Genomic DNA, 12,302 nt, shown 5'->3' with positions numbered 1-12,302 from the left:
TGAAAGAAGGCCTGAGAGGGGATGTAACATGAGACTGGCCTGAAATTGTGATTTTCTATTAAAACATGACCAAGAAAAAAAAAAAAGAAAAAGAAATCATACCAATCCAATTTCAGCAGCAGCAGTCTCCAAGTTTTCATAAAATTCACCACAATTTAAAGCAAAATTCTTATCCATTTCACAATTTAGCAGTTTGATCGGAGGGAATGAGCCCCACGGTCGCCAGGTTGTGAGCTGTGTATAGTTCTGTCTTTGGGTGACACTATGTTGAGAAGACCCCAACGGCTGACAGTTCTACACTGACAAACACATGAAATCATGTGCCCAGCCAAGCTGGGGCAAGAGAAGCCACGCGTCCTGGTCATCTGGAAGGCGTCTGAGTGATAAGCGTGGGGACCTATCGCTCAGATTGTACAAATGAGAGGGACCAGCCCAAAAGATTGGCAGAGACATACAGCAGAGGTCCCTGGACATTTTCAGGTCTCTTGTTTGTACCAAAACGCTAGCTTGGTGTCCCGATGTCCACTGTGATTTTGGTATACAATGGGTATCTATAAATGTCTAACACTTCGTAGGTGAGCGAGTTCAAGCCATCAGAGAACATTGTCTCTTTTGTGTGTGCAATTCGGTCAAACCTACGAGGAAAAAAAAGGCAAAGGGGAGGGGTCAAAAGAGAAATCTCAAGAAGAAACCATTAAATGTTTGTACCCTCCCCCACTCAGCCCCTGCCCAGATTGAACACTTTCCCTGGAGGCACAGAGCCCTCTCTGGAGCCTCTGATCCACAGCCTGCCCCATCCTGGGCATAAGAAGGACTACAAATGAATACAACATACCTCTGAGGATTGGGTTCATTTTTCCTGTCTCTTGAATGGCGGATCATGCGACACCTCCCAATCAAAGCATTTGGGCGAGATACAGACATACCTCTAAAAACTAATCTGCCAAGTACAAAGGAACAAGACACCTTCAGAGAGCTGCCATCCCCCAGATTGCTTGCTGTTCTCAATCTGCCCAAACCCCAGCGCCATACCAGAACCCAGACCTGAGCAATTGACTGAAACTCACGTTCCTACCCCATGTCCTTTCATGACTCATTCTGCAGTCTGTGGGTTGATGAACATGTGCAAGGCGCTGGGGGTGTCTGCCCTCAACAGAACTCACGGGGTGGGAGAGAGCTCAGATCATGGGCCAGGCTGGAGGTGATGGGGAAGGTGGGTTGAGAGGCACAGAGGAAAAAGCAACTAACTCAGAGACACTGCAGTGAGAGCAAGCATGGCGTCCTGGGGAACAAGGAAGGCCTCCAGGGACTAATAGGAAGGGTGTGAGAGCAGCAGGGACAGGCTGAAGAGCAGCACAGAGGCTCAATCATGAAGAGGCTCATCTTCTTAGAACATTCCAAATTCCAAGTAGCAGTGGCAGTGCAATGGGTGGTGCTCCCCAAAGGCTTCAGTCTCTCTGATAAGAGGTTTAAGAATGAAGGACAGAAAGCCAGGTGTGGCACACTATTGTAATCCCATTACTTGGGAAGGTGAGACATAAGGATCAAGGTTTGCAGAGAGCCTCAGCTACTTAGTGAGGCCTTCTGCAACTTAGTGAGACCCTGTTGCAAAAATAAATAAGCCCGGCGTGTTGGTGCACACTTGAAATTTCAGTACCTGGGAGGCTGAGACAGGAGGATCCCAGGTTCACGTGAGGTCAGCCTCAGCTACTTAATGAGGCTCTCTACAACTTAGTGAGACCTCCTGTTTCAAAATAAAGAGTTAAAAATAAGGCTGGGAATGTAGCTTGGAGGTAGGATGCCCCTGGGTTCAATCCCCAGCACCTCAAAAAAAATAAAAAAATAAAAAATAAAATAGGGCTTGGGGGTGTAGCTCAGAGGCAGAATGCTCCTGGTCTCAATTCGCAGTACCACAAAACAAACAAACAAACAAACAAACTGCAGAAAACAAGACCAGAGGTAGCCAGAAGAGGGTGAAAGTATCTGTGTTGGTGGGAGGGAGGAAGGGAGGGAGGGAGGGAGGGAAATGAAGACCCAAACCAAAGGTTTGCCAGCAAGATTAGGAAAGTTAGAGGCAGGACTGGCTCTGGTCCTGGGTGACCTACAGGTGTCTAGCCTTGCCTTCCATGGAGTACTGGTCCTACTGCCTAAAATACAGTAAGTAGGTACATGGATTTTTCACTGAGAAAGTTGCTCCAAACATTGCCCATCTTCCTGGTCCCACTGCCTTAGAGGTCGGTCTTGGATGCTCCCCCACAACCATGCAGACCACTCGGCTCTGTGGGCTCCCATCAGCCCTGCACACTACCGCACAGTCCGCAGTGACTGCCCGGGTGTGGCTCTGCAGAAGCAGTTTTGTTTCTGTCTGGACCCTATGTTCAGGTCTTCAGTATTCTCCCCACTGGGCCTGCCTGGCACAGTGCTTGCTCTGTATGTACTAGATGCTCAATGTGTACATGCTTAGCAGCCAGTCTGCATACTCTAAAATATGTTTTCTTCAAGGTCTGTATTTAAAAACTTGGCTCAATGTCAAGTTTTCACGCAATGGTAGCCTTGAATGACTTGGGTATTGCTCTGACAGATATTTTCTTCTGTTAAGTCAAATATATGTACTCTTAACTCAGGGAGGCTGAATCTGGGTTTTTTTTTTTGCGGGGGGGATACTGGGAACTGAACCCTGAGGCATTTTATCTCCAAGCTAAACTCCTAGCCCCTTTTTATTTTTGAAACAGGGTCTCACTGGGTTGATGAACTAGGTTGATGAGAGTCTCACTATTTGCTGAGGCTGTTCTTGAACCTGCAATCTTCCTGTCTCAGTCTCCCAAGTACTAGGATTACATACGTGTGTCACCACACCCAGCTGAACCTGGACTATTTACATTCTTTTGTATATGGTAAAAATATTCCAAATAAAAATAGAGCACAAAGATTCTGTGAAGAAAGTGAGGATTCTGACTTTCAGTAAACTTGTTTCACACTGAAAGGGGCCATGATAAGAAATAAGATGTTGAATTTTTTTTTTTTACAAAGGACATGGGTTTACTCTTTTCTTTTTTGTGTGGGTCTGAAGATGGAACCTGGGGGTATTTGACTTCCGATCTACACCCCCTGCCCTATTTTTTTTTTTTATTCTTTATTTTGAAACAGGGTCTCACTGAGTTGCAAAGGGCCTCACTAAGTAGCTGAGGCTGTCCGCGAACCGTCTCAGCCTCCCAAATGCTGCAATTACAAGTATGCACCACCACGCCCGGCTGGGGTTTATTCTTTAATACAAAATAGCCTGTTAGGAGTCAAAGTAAACTAACCCTTCCATTTGGTTCCCTTTGTAGTTTACTAAGGCTAATCTCAATATCTCAGAAGCTCATTTTCTTAAAGACCCTGCTCCAGCACCTACAGGACCTATAGAAACACACATCTAGGCATCTGGGCTGAGTAGGGGGCTATGTCCATCCTGAGGGTCAATCCTTGCAGAATAAACCAAGCACTGGTTCAAACCCTGGAGGGAAAGGTTGACAGGGAAGAAAGAGGTCTCAGTTGTGATGATTACCTGTTAAAAATATCGTCATCTTCTCCTCCCCAGCCCCAATAATTATTAGGAAATCCATTGATGGCAAGAAACTGCTGCTTACTCAGAGCAGAGACGCCTCCAAAATACTGAACGTAAGGTAGGCTGAGGAAAAAACAGAGAGGGCTATGGTTAGGAACAAAGCTCAATCAATACATGAGAACTTTAGATTCATCTTAGCCAGATGTGGTGGCCCACGCTTGTAATCCCCGCGCTTGGGAGGCTGAGACAGGAGGATCGTGCAGGTTCGAAGCCAGCTTCAGCTACTTAGTGAGGCTCTCAGCAACTGAGTGAAACCCTGTTTCCAAATAAAAAAATATAAAATGGGTCTGGGAGTATAACCTGGAAGTAGAAAGCCTCTGGGTTCCATCTGCAGTACCACCAAAATAAATTAAAAAAAAAAAGATTCATCTTAATTTTTCTTTTTCATTTTTTTGTGGTACTGGGGCTTGAATCCAGGAGTGTTCTACCACTGAGCTATACGCTCAGCCCTTTTTGTTTTTTATTTTGAGACAAGGTAACACTAAGTTATCTTAGCACACTGGCCTCAAACCTGTGATCCTCCTTGTCAGCCTCGCAAGTACTAGGATTACAGGTGTGTGCCACTGTGCCCTGCAAAAGTTCGGGTTTTTTTTCCCCCCTGCAGTACTGGGGGTTGAAGCCAGGGGCAGTCTACCTGAGCTACACCTCTAACCCTATTTTTTATTATTTATTTTATTATTATTATTATTTTGGGGGGGGTGTACTGGGGATGGAACCCAGAAGCATTCTACCTCTGAGCTATACCCACAGCCCTATTTTTTAGTCTTTTTATTTTTGAAACAGGGTCTCACAGAGTTGCAAAGGGCCTCACTAAGTAGCTGAGGCTGTCTGCGAACTGTGATACTCCTGTCTCAGCCTCCCAAATGCTGGGATTACAAGCGTGCGACACTAGGCCCGGCTTTTATTATATTATTATTATTATTAATTATTATTATTATTGGTGGTATTGGGATTCCTAGAAGCCCTTCTACCTCCGGGCTACACTCCCAGACCTATTTTTATACTTAAACAGGGTCTCTTAAGCCAGCGCGGCTGACTTTGAACCTGAGCAATCTTCCTGTCTCCGACTCCCAAGCAGAGAAATTACAAGGGTGGGCCACCATACCCAGCTATTCTTTATTTTTGAAACAGTGTCTCACTAAGTTGGGAAGTGCCTCTCTAAGTAGCTGAGCTGGTCATGAACCTGAGATCTTCCCGTTTCTGCCTCCTAAGTACTGGGATTACAATTGTGCATCATCACACCCAGTTAAAAGTTATTTCTTATTTTCTGTAAGAGAGAAAGAGAAACACACACACACACACACACACACACACACACACACACACACACACACACAATTGAACCCAAAAGTGTTTTACCTCCGAGCTATACACCCAGCCCTTATTTATTTACTGGGTACTGGGGATGGAAACCCAGGGTCATTCTACCTCTGAGCTACATTCCCAGCCCTACTTTATTATTCATTTAAAAAAAGGGTCTCAGTCGGGCGTGGTGGTGCACACTTGTAATCCCCGCGCTTGGGAGGCAGAGACAGGTGGATCGCGCAGGCTCGAAGCCAGACGCGCTGGCTTAAGAGACCCTGTTTCCAAATAAAAATGTATAAAAAATAGGTTTGGGAGTGTAGCCTGGAGGTAGAAGGGTTTCCAGGAACCCCAGTACCAACCAACCAACCAACCAACCAACAAACAAACAAAATGAACAAAAAATAAAATAAAAAAAGGGTCTCACTAAGTTGCAGAGGGCCTTACAAGTTGCTGAGGCTGGCCGCACACCTGCGATACTATCTCAGCCTCCCAAGGTACCACACCTGGCTTAGTTTTTGTTGTAAACAGGGTCTCGCTAGGTTGCTGAGAGTCTCACCGTGTTGCTGAGGCTGGCCTCAAACCTGTGATCCTCAGGTCTCAGTCTTCTAAGTACTAGTATTACAGGAGTGCACCACCGCACCTGGCCTGGAATTTTTATTTTTTATTTTTTATTTTTTTGCCACACTGGGGATTAAACCCAGGGGCATTCTACCTCCAAGCTACAACCCCAGTCCTATTTTTATTCTTTATTTTGAAACAGGGTCTCACTAAGTTGTGGAGGGCCTCACTAAGTAGCTGAGACTGGCCATGAACCTATGATTCTTCTCTTTCTCTTTTTTTTTGTGGTAGTAGGGATGGAACCCAGGGACATTCTACCTCCAAGCTACACCCCCAGCCCTATTTCTTATTCTTTATTTGAAACCGGGTCTCACTGAGTTGCAAGGGACCTCACTAAGTAGCTGAGTCTGTCCTTGAACCGCGATCCTCCTGTCTCAGCCTCCCAAATGCTGGGATTACAAGTGTGCACTACCATGCCCAGCTGAACCTGTGATTATTCTATCTCAGCTTCCCAAGTACTGGGTTTGTAAGCATGCACCACCACACCTGGCTTTGAAATTTTTTTTTCAATGAAAAATTTATGAGGGTTTTTGTTTTGCTTTTTTTTTTTCCTTTTGCAATACTGGGAATTGAATCCAGGGCCTCACACATGGCAGGCAAATACTCTACACTGAGCTATATCCCCAGCCCTGTTTTACTTTTATATTAGAACTCAGATTATTTTAGAGAAGACACAGACATCAAAAAACAGAATCTTTTTTCTAAGAATATAACACTATATTCTGTAGTTATTAAAAAAAAAAAAAAAGTCAGCCGGGTGTGGTGGCGCACACTTGTAATCCCTGAGCTTGGGAGGTGGAGACAGGAGGATCGCGCAGGTTCGAAACTAGCCTTGCTGGCTTAGGAGACCCTGTTTCCAAATAAAGATATAAAAGAATAGGTGTCTGGGAGTGTACCCCGGAGGTAGAAGGGCTTCCAGGAACCCAGTACCACCAAAAAACAAAACAAAACAACAAAATAGTCAGTAGGATGGGCTCAGTGGTGCACACCTGTAATCATAGTACTTGGGAGGCTGAGACAGGAGAATTACAGGTTTGAGGCCAGTCTCAATAACTTGGCAAGACCCCCCACAACTCAGTGAGACATTCTTTCTTTTGAAATAGTGACAAGAGTGGGCCCAGCCTAGTTCTTCCACTATGGCTTCCTATGTGCCATGCTCATGCAAAGAAGCCCTTATCCAAGAGATACGAGAGTCTGTCTCCTGGTGCCTACTCTATTATGCCCCCTCCTTACCCCATCCTATCTACCAATCTAACTTTCATTCTGCCAAAGGCATACTGGCCTGAACAGTAACTCAAGCAGTTGCACCAGCATTTCCGGAAATTTGCTCAAATAAAATTTTCATTGAAATGTCTACTTTAATCCAACTTAGCAAAATGCATAATGAATCTATTTTTACACATTTCCAAGTGGTGGGGCATCTGGGCTCTCATTATTCCATACCTTTTTGAACTTCACTATTTCACTGGCTATGAATGGTGGATCCTGAGGGACACAGAATAAGCATTGATGACAAATGTCAAGAATCAGGACGTGCCCCAAGGCCATACAAAGGCCTTCCTGTGGGTCCTCCCAGGGCTTCAAACCACAATCAGGCTCTTAGAGGATTCCAAAGAGACTAAAATCCATCACATAAATTATGGAAAACTCTAGTGCCGACTCTGAAGGAGTCTAGTGCCGACTCTGAAGGAGAAGTCAGCTAATCCATATGGAACATTTGAAATTAAAAACATAATTACAGCCAGGCATGGTGGTATTGGTAATCCCAGTGCTTGGGAGGCTGAGACAGGAGGATCATATTTCAAGGCCAGTCTTAGCAACTTAGCAAGACTCTCAGTAACTCAGTGAGACCCTGTTCCAAAACAATAACAATAACAAAAAATAGGATAGGGCTAGGGTAGCTCAGAGGTAGAATACTCCTGATCTCAGTCCCCAGTACCACTTCCAAAAAATTATTTTTATTATTATTTTTAAATACATTCAGGAATGTGTATATGTGTGTGTGTGTTGAACCCAGGGGCACTACACCTCTGAGCTATATACCTCCAACCCTATTTTATTTTATTTTTTTGGAAACAGAGTCCTGCTAAATTGTTGAGGCTCTGATCCTCCTGTGTCAGCCTCTCGAGTACTAGGATTATAGACGGGCCCCACCACACCAACTTATTTTCAGAAATTAATTCTTTCTTTGTATGTGTGTGGTACTGGGGATGGAACCCAGGGGCATTCGACCTCCAAGCTACAGCCCCTGCCCTATTTTTTATTCTTTATTTTGAAACAGGGTCTCACTGAGTTGCAAAGAACCTAAGTAGCTGAGGCTGGCCTCAAACTGCAATCCTCCTGTGTCAGCCTCCCGAATACTGGGATTACAAGAGTGCGCCACCATCCCTGGCTTTGATAAGGTGTTTTGATAATCAATGTTTTTATAGAAATGGATTCTTAGCCAGTTCAGTAGAATTACATGCTAAGTTGCCAAGGTTTGGTTTTGCTCTCTCTGCTGCTTTCTCTTACCTATCTCTGCCTGCTCTGTCCCCCTGTATGTAACTGGTTTTCTGTAAAGGGATCTATGGTAAAGAATGGTGATCAGTCACCAGGTGCACACCTGTAATCTCAGTATTTAGGAGGCTGAGATAGAAGGATCTCAGGTTCGAGGCCAGTCTCAGCAACGTAGAGAGACCCTGTTTCAAAATAAAAATATAAAATAAAATTTAAAAAGGGCTGGAGGGGGGCAGTGTAGCTCAGAAGTAGCTCTTGAGTTCAATTTCTAGTACCAAACCAAAGAACTGGGCGATCACTTGGCCCCCATCCTGGTTCACCCGCATGCTTTAGAGAGGCCAGGGTATGAACCCACATATTTCAAAGAGAAGAGGATACAGAAAGAAGGGGAGATAAGACAGGAGGGTACAGAGTGATTTCTGAAGAGTCTATAAGTTGTATTACATTCAAATAACACCCCACTAATTTTTCTAGTATTAGAGACTGAACCCAGGTACATTCTACCTCCAAGTTTCATCCTAGTCCTTTTTAAATTATTTGTTTGGAAACAGGGTCTCATTAGGTTGTGGAGATAGTCTTTCTATGTTGCTGAGGCTGTCCTCAAACTGTGATCTTCCTGTCTTCACCTCCCAAGTACTGAGATTTCAGCTGTGCATCACTGCACCTGGCTTTTAAGACCTTACCCCACTTTTTCTTTTTTTTGGTGGTACCATGGATTGAACTGAGAGGCATTCTACCTCTGAGCTACACCTCTAGCCCTTTTATTCTTTTATTTTGAAACAGGATCTCACTAGTCGCAGAGGGCCTCACTAAATTGCTGAGGCTGGCTGAGAATCTGTGATCCTCCTTTCTCAGCCTCCCAAGTGCTGGGATTACAAGTGTGCACTACCATGCCTGGCTAACATTTCCCCTCTTTAAAATGTGAAAAAAAAATTTTTTTTGGGGGGGGTGGCACTGGGGTTCCTGGAAGCCCTTCTACCTCCAAGCTACACTCCTAGAACTATTTTATACTTTTTATTTGGAAACAGGGTCTCTTAAGCCAGCGCGGCTGGCTTCGAACCTGTGTGACCCTCCTGTCTCCTCCTCCCAAGCGTGGGGATCACAAGCGTACGCCACCACGCCCAGCTGAAAAAATTTTTTGTGGTACTGAGGATGGACCCCAGGGGCATGCTATCCCTGAACTATACCCCCTGTCCTATTTTTATTCTTTATTTTGAAACAGATTCTCACTGAGTGGCAAAGGGCCTCGCTAAGTAGCTGAAGCTGTACTCGAACTTCAATCCTCCTGTCTCTACCCTCCAAATGCTGGGGTTACAAGCGTGCACCACCACGCCTGGCATCATTTCCCCTCTTTAAAGACAGAAAAAGTTTAAGGCTTGAATAGTTTTGATCTGGGGAAAGACCTGTATTCCCTGTAGTCACCTCACAGCCCCCATGTCCCCAGGAAGGGAGGATAGGAAGAAATGATGAGAACAAAATGAACCCGATAGGAAGCAGCTGTACCTGCACAAAGGACCTGCTATTTGTACAGGTATACAATTAACCACACTCTGTATTCAGCCTAAAACACACACAGGGCACTTTGCAGCCCAGCTTCTTAGAGCTTTAAGTTTACTTAAAGCAAAGAAGGAAGAGGTTATGTTATTTAACTGACAGGTAATTTAAAACAATTTAATGTTAATACAAACATGGATTAAAAAATGCATGCACATTTATTTACCCCCCCACCTTTTTTTTTTCTTTTGGTGGTGCTAGGAATCAAACACAGGGACACTGAGCCTACATTTCTGGCCTTTTTTATTTTGAGACAGGATCTCACTAAGTTGCCCAGTCTGGCCTGAACTTGTGAATCTCCTATCTCAGCCTCCCAAATACTGGGATTACAGGTAAACATCACTGAACCTACTTACTTACTTTTACTTTTATTTATTTATTATATATTTTTGCGTGGTACTAGGGATTGAACCCAGAACATTCTACCATCTCTTACTCTTTTTTTTGTTTTGAAACAGGGTCTCACTGGGCTGCTAAGAGTTTCGCTATATTGCTGAGGGTATCTTTGAACCTGTTTTTCCTGTCTCAGCCTCCCAAGTACTAAGATTAAAGGTGTGCAACACCATGCCCAGCCTTATTTACTGTTTTTTTTGTGTGTGTATGTGGTACTGGGGGTGGAACCCAAGGGCTTTTCTGCTTCCGGGCCATACTCCTAGACCTATTTTATATTTTATTTGGAAACAGGGTCTCACTAAGTTGCTGAGAGCCTCACTAAGTAGCTGAGGCTAGCTTTGAACCTGTGTGATCCTCCTGTCTCAACCTCCCAAGCGCGGGGATAACAAGTGTGCGCCACCACGCCTGGCTCTACTTTTTAAGATATAGCAATGAGCCAGGTGGGGTGATGCAAGCTTGTAATTTCAGTATTTGGGAGGCTGAGACACGTGGATCACAGGTTTGCAGCCAGCAGTAAGGCCCTCTGTAATTTTTGTTTGAGACCCTGTTTCAAAATAAAGAATAAAAAATAGGGCTGAGGGTGTAGCTCAGAGGTAGAATGCCTCTGGGTTCCATCCCCAGTATTGCCAAAAACAAACAAACAAAAAAAAGATACAACAATGGATGACAGGACCATGTTCCACATATGTCAATATGTTTTGGGTTTTTGGATTATGAGATCTACATCACCCTTGCTCCTGGACATAATATCACTGGGCTCCTCACTAGGGGCAGTTGGTAGAAAACTTTGGATTCCATGTTTAAGCAGAAGCATGTGCTCTGCTGGGAAACAAAATCATGTTCCTTCTTAAAGTGCCAAGGAACATCTGCTGAGGCATCCAACCTCAAGAATTTAGTGGGGAGAGGAATTATTCCAAACTATGTAGGGCAAGGAAGAGCAGAAACGGAAAAACCAAGCCACCGCTGAGTCTAAAGATAAGAGCCATCCTAAACACTAAAAACTATTTCCATCTTTATGTGCAGAAACTACATGCATTTCTGGACCCCTCTCTTCTCAAATAACTGACTCTAGACCTTAAAAAAACTGCCATCTCTCGAGGTGGCTTCCCCCTGCAGAGCCTAGAGGTACTCCTTGGTAGAGGGACTGTATTTCCTAGTTAACATTTAAGAGAGGAACATATATATTGCAAAGTTGGGCTGAGCTTCTCTTACCTAAATCCAAACTTGTCCATCGCAACAGAAATATGCCGCGGCTGTGAAAAGCACCTGTAGGCATTGTGGTCGTCCATGGGAATGAGATCTACATCACTAAACACAAAGCAGTTGTAGTCATAGTCCTTCAGGGCTTCTTGAAAGCCAACATTGAGGAGTTTAGCGCGATTGAACATAGACTCTCCAGCCTGGTGCAGAAAACAAACAAAAAGGTGATATCAGATCCCAGGAGACATCTCAAAGGAGCAGGATACCCACAGGGACCTGACTTGTGTGCTACATATGTACAGGAGACAACTGACCTTCTTTTTCTGCCCTTATTCACAAATCAATCCGGAGTGTCAAATGTCTTGGTGAGTAATCTCACTTCTCCAGCTTGTCCTACAGAGGGGCTTGCATGTGTACAAATAACCATGAACAATGTTGTTCAATGCAGAGTGTACACCATGGCAGAAGACTATAAACAGGAACATTAGCACCATTGGGGAAAGAGTTAATCAAGTCATGGTACAACCACACAATGGATGGAATTGTTAAAAAAAAAACAAAAAACAAGGAAGCTCTAAAAGAAAAGGTGAAAAAGGCATTTAAACACACATTTATCATTTATGTGTATATGTACATACCACAAATAGACTAACACTAGGAAAGATACACAGGAAACGGGTGACAGTTGGGTGCCTATGAAAGTTTTTATTTCCACCTGCTTTATAAGGTTGGCTATGGCTTGATCACCACCTTGTGTACCTTCCACATGTCTGGCAGGCACTAAAGTAAATGCCTGAGAAATACAGCCAACCCAACTCAACTTCTGCCCCCTTGGTGCTCACAGTGAAGGATAGACAGTGGTCTGATACACACCATGCTGAACTGGGCTGTACTACAGAGAAGGTGCTGGCCTCTGGGGCCAGAAGCACCAGGTGGTACAGAAGTAAATCATATTTTAGTGACTTATCTTGTTTATCTTCAGTGTCCCCTCACTAGACTGTAAGCTCAGTGAAGGCTGGGATCTCTTGTTCTTTACTCATCTAGTGCCCCACTGTCACATAATGGGGGCTCAATAAATAATTGCAGGCCAGTGAGATGGATGGATGGATGGATGGATGGATGGATGGAT

The 12,302-nt window shown here is 44.3% G+C and overlaps 1 protein-coding gene across 2 annotated transcripts in view; it reads right to left on the bottom strand.

Annotated features, from left to right (window-relative positions):
- Positions 1–502: 502 nt before the first annotated feature.
- B4GALT1 (beta-1,4-galactosyltransferase 1) overlaps positions 503–12,302 on the bottom strand; it is a gene marked incomplete at both ends in the record, with an annotated part of 67,848 nt that continues 56,048 nt past the window's right edge. The window contains 4 exons of one of the 2 annotated variants that reach the window (XM_080709385.1): positions 503–635; positions 836–940; positions 3,548–3,670; positions 11,186–11,373. In XM_080709385.1, coding sequence (XP_080565511.1) covers positions 503–635; positions 836–940; positions 3,548–3,670; positions 11,186–11,373 — 549 coding nt within the window. The remainder of the gene's footprint in view (positions 636–835; positions 941–3,547; positions 3,671–11,185; positions 11,374–12,302) is intronic. The other variant, XM_080709386.1, reaches the window with a different exon arrangement.

Source organism: Muscardinus avellanarius (assembly GCF_963383645.1).
Source record: "Muscardinus avellanarius genome assembly, chromosome: 13".
NCBI classification, from domain to species: domain Eukaryota; kingdom Metazoa; phylum Chordata; class Mammalia; order Rodentia; family Gliridae; genus Muscardinus; species Muscardinus avellanarius.
Note: the sequence above shows the minus strand (reverse complement) of the source record. Positions and strands in the feature narration are given on the sequence as shown.